We start from the raw sequence: 2,500 nt of genomic DNA on the forward strand, positions 1-2,500 counted from the left end.
CTGGAGGGATAGGAGGTCTAGAGGGATAGGAGGTCTAGAGGGATAGGAGGTCTAGAGGGATAGGGGGTCTGGAGGGATAGGGGGTCTGGAGGGATAGGGGGTCTGTAGGTCTGGAAAGATAGGATGTCTAGAGGGATAGGGGGTCTGGGGGGATAGGGGGTCTGGAGGGATAGGGGCTGAAAGGACTAATAGGTCTGAGGTGTGTTGGGGGGGTGAGGGGGGAGGAGGGGTAAAAAGCAATGACTGGGTTACAGGGTTAATTCGGCATGGTTACAGGGTTAATTCGGCATGGTTGCAGGGTTAATTTGGCATGGTTACAGGGTTAATTCGGCATAGTCACAGGGTTAATTCGGCATGGTTACAGGGTTAATTCGGCATGGTTGCAGGGTTAATTCGGCATGGTTACAGGGTTAATTCGGCATAGTCACAGGGTTAATTCGGCATGGTTACAGGGTTAATTCGACATGGTTACAGGGTTAATTCGGCATGGTTACAGGGTTAATTCGGCATGGTTACAGGGTTAATTCGGCATGGTTACAGGGTTAATTCGGCATGGTTTGGGGAAGGCTCTGCAAACCGACCGACCTCATACCCTCAAGTATCATAAAGTATTCTCACGGCTTGTGAACTATCGTAGCGCAGTGGTCTGTTCTTTTTTTTGGTGAGCGCGACGTTTTGGTGTCCGAAATCTAAGTCTATTTCTGTTGATCAGGCTGGTCTAACAGGAGTTATTAATTAATGGTTGTATGAAACCATGCATGCTGTGTGTGTGTGTGTGTGTGTGTGTGTGTGTGTGTCACTTACAGCGATGGCCTGAATTCTCTCCTGCTGTGAAACCTCAGCCATCCTGAGAGAGAGAAATAAAGTTAGTGAGATAGAAGAATAACAGTGATGTCGACATTCCTGCTTTAATAGATTCCAGAGCTCTGGCAGGGAATACCGCTCTGCCTCATTGGGAAGACTTGCATGGTTGCGTGAGTGCGTGAGTGCGTCCGCGTGTGTGCGGTGCCGTATGTGGGTGTGATCAGTCTGAGACATACAACACACACTGCAGGTACCCTGACACACTGCTTAACATGACATAGCACAACACGTACATGAATACTGATCGTAACCCTATAACATGAACCCTAACTCTGCAGGGATTCTCATTCTAGAATTGAATAACTCTCCCCATCTACTCAGAAACATCCAGAAACAGTCTTGGGGTAGAGAGGAGACTGATCAATCAATCAATGCTAATGGTAGAGCAGAGCCATAAGGCCGAGGTTATTGACCAGTCTGTTATGTACAGTCAACTCCTGATACAATGTGGTGTGTGTGTGTGTGTGTGTGTGTGTGTGTGTGTGTGTGTGTGTGTGTGTGTGTGTGTGTGTGTGTGTGTGTGTGTGTGTGTGTGGGTGTGTGTGTGTGTGTGTGTGTGTGTGTGTGTGTGTGTGTGTGTGTGTGTGTGTGTGTGAGTGTGTGTTTGTATGTAATTGTAGCCTGAGGGAGAACAGGTAGTAAAATATACTGGACCCCTCTGTTCTTTCTCAATAGTGCATTGGATTTTATATATCTGGTGCAGGACTGCTGATGATCATGAGTGAGCGTGTGAAAGAGAGAGAGTGAGAGAGAGAGAGAGAGAAGGAACAGCACGTCAGAAATCAGCTCAATGTAATCGAAGAATTCATAGACTCTAACCACCTCTGGGAAAATTGGAAAATTGGAAAACACTAAACGAACAACAACACAAAGAGTTATGGAGATGTATGGGTAAACCACTTCTCCAATATTTTAGGCCCTATAACAAAAAACAAACAGCAAAAACATATACATGATCAAATACAAATCTTAGAATCAACTATTAAAGACTACCAGAACCCACTGGATTCTCTAATTACATTGAATGAACTACAGGACAAAATACAAACCCTCCAACCCAAAAAGGCCTGTGGGGTTGATGGTTTTCTAAATGAAATTCTAAAATATACAGACAACAAATTCCAATTGGCTATACTTAAACCCTTTACCATCATCCTATGGCATCTTCCCCAATATTTGAAACCAAGGACTGATCACACCAATCCACAAAAGTGGATTGGTGTGATTAATGATGATGCATTATCATTAACAGCAGACTCGTACATTTCCTCAGTGAAAACAATGTACTGAGCAAATATCAAATTGGCTTTTTACCAAATTACCATACGTCAGACCACGTACTCACCCTGCACACTCTAATTGACAAACGAACAAACCAAAACAATGGCAAAGTTTTCTCATGCATGTTTATTTCAAAAAAGACTTTGACTCAATTTGGCATGAGGGTCTGCTATACAAATTGATGTAAAGTGGTGTTGGGGGAAAAACCTACAACATTATAGAATCCATGTACATAAACAACAAGTGTGAGGTTAAAATTGGCAAAAAACACATACATTTCTTTCCACAGGGCCGTGGGGTGAGACAGGGATGCAGCTTAAGCCCTACCCTCTTCAACATATATATCAACGAATTG

At 43.8% G+C, this 2,500-nt stretch overlaps 1 protein-coding gene across 1 annotated transcript in view; it reads right to left on the reverse strand.

The window, feature by feature from the left end:
- Positions 1 to 2,500, reverse strand: part of LOC139412929 (paralemmin-1-like) — a 13,206-nt gene that overhangs the window by 4,768 nt on the left and 5,938 nt on the right. Inside the window, exon 2 of the mRNA XM_071159817.1 lies at positions 805 to 847. Within this exon, the coding sequence (XP_071015918.1) occupies positions 805 to 847 (43 nt within the window). The remainder of the gene's footprint in view (positions 1 to 804; positions 848 to 2,500) is intronic.

This window comes from Oncorhynchus clarkii, chromosome 7 (assembly GCF_045791955.1).
Source record: "Oncorhynchus clarkii lewisi isolate Uvic-CL-2024 chromosome 7, UVic_Ocla_1.0, whole genome shotgun sequence".
In the NCBI taxonomy this organism is placed as follows: domain Eukaryota; kingdom Metazoa; phylum Chordata; class Actinopteri; order Salmoniformes; family Salmonidae; genus Oncorhynchus; species Oncorhynchus clarkii.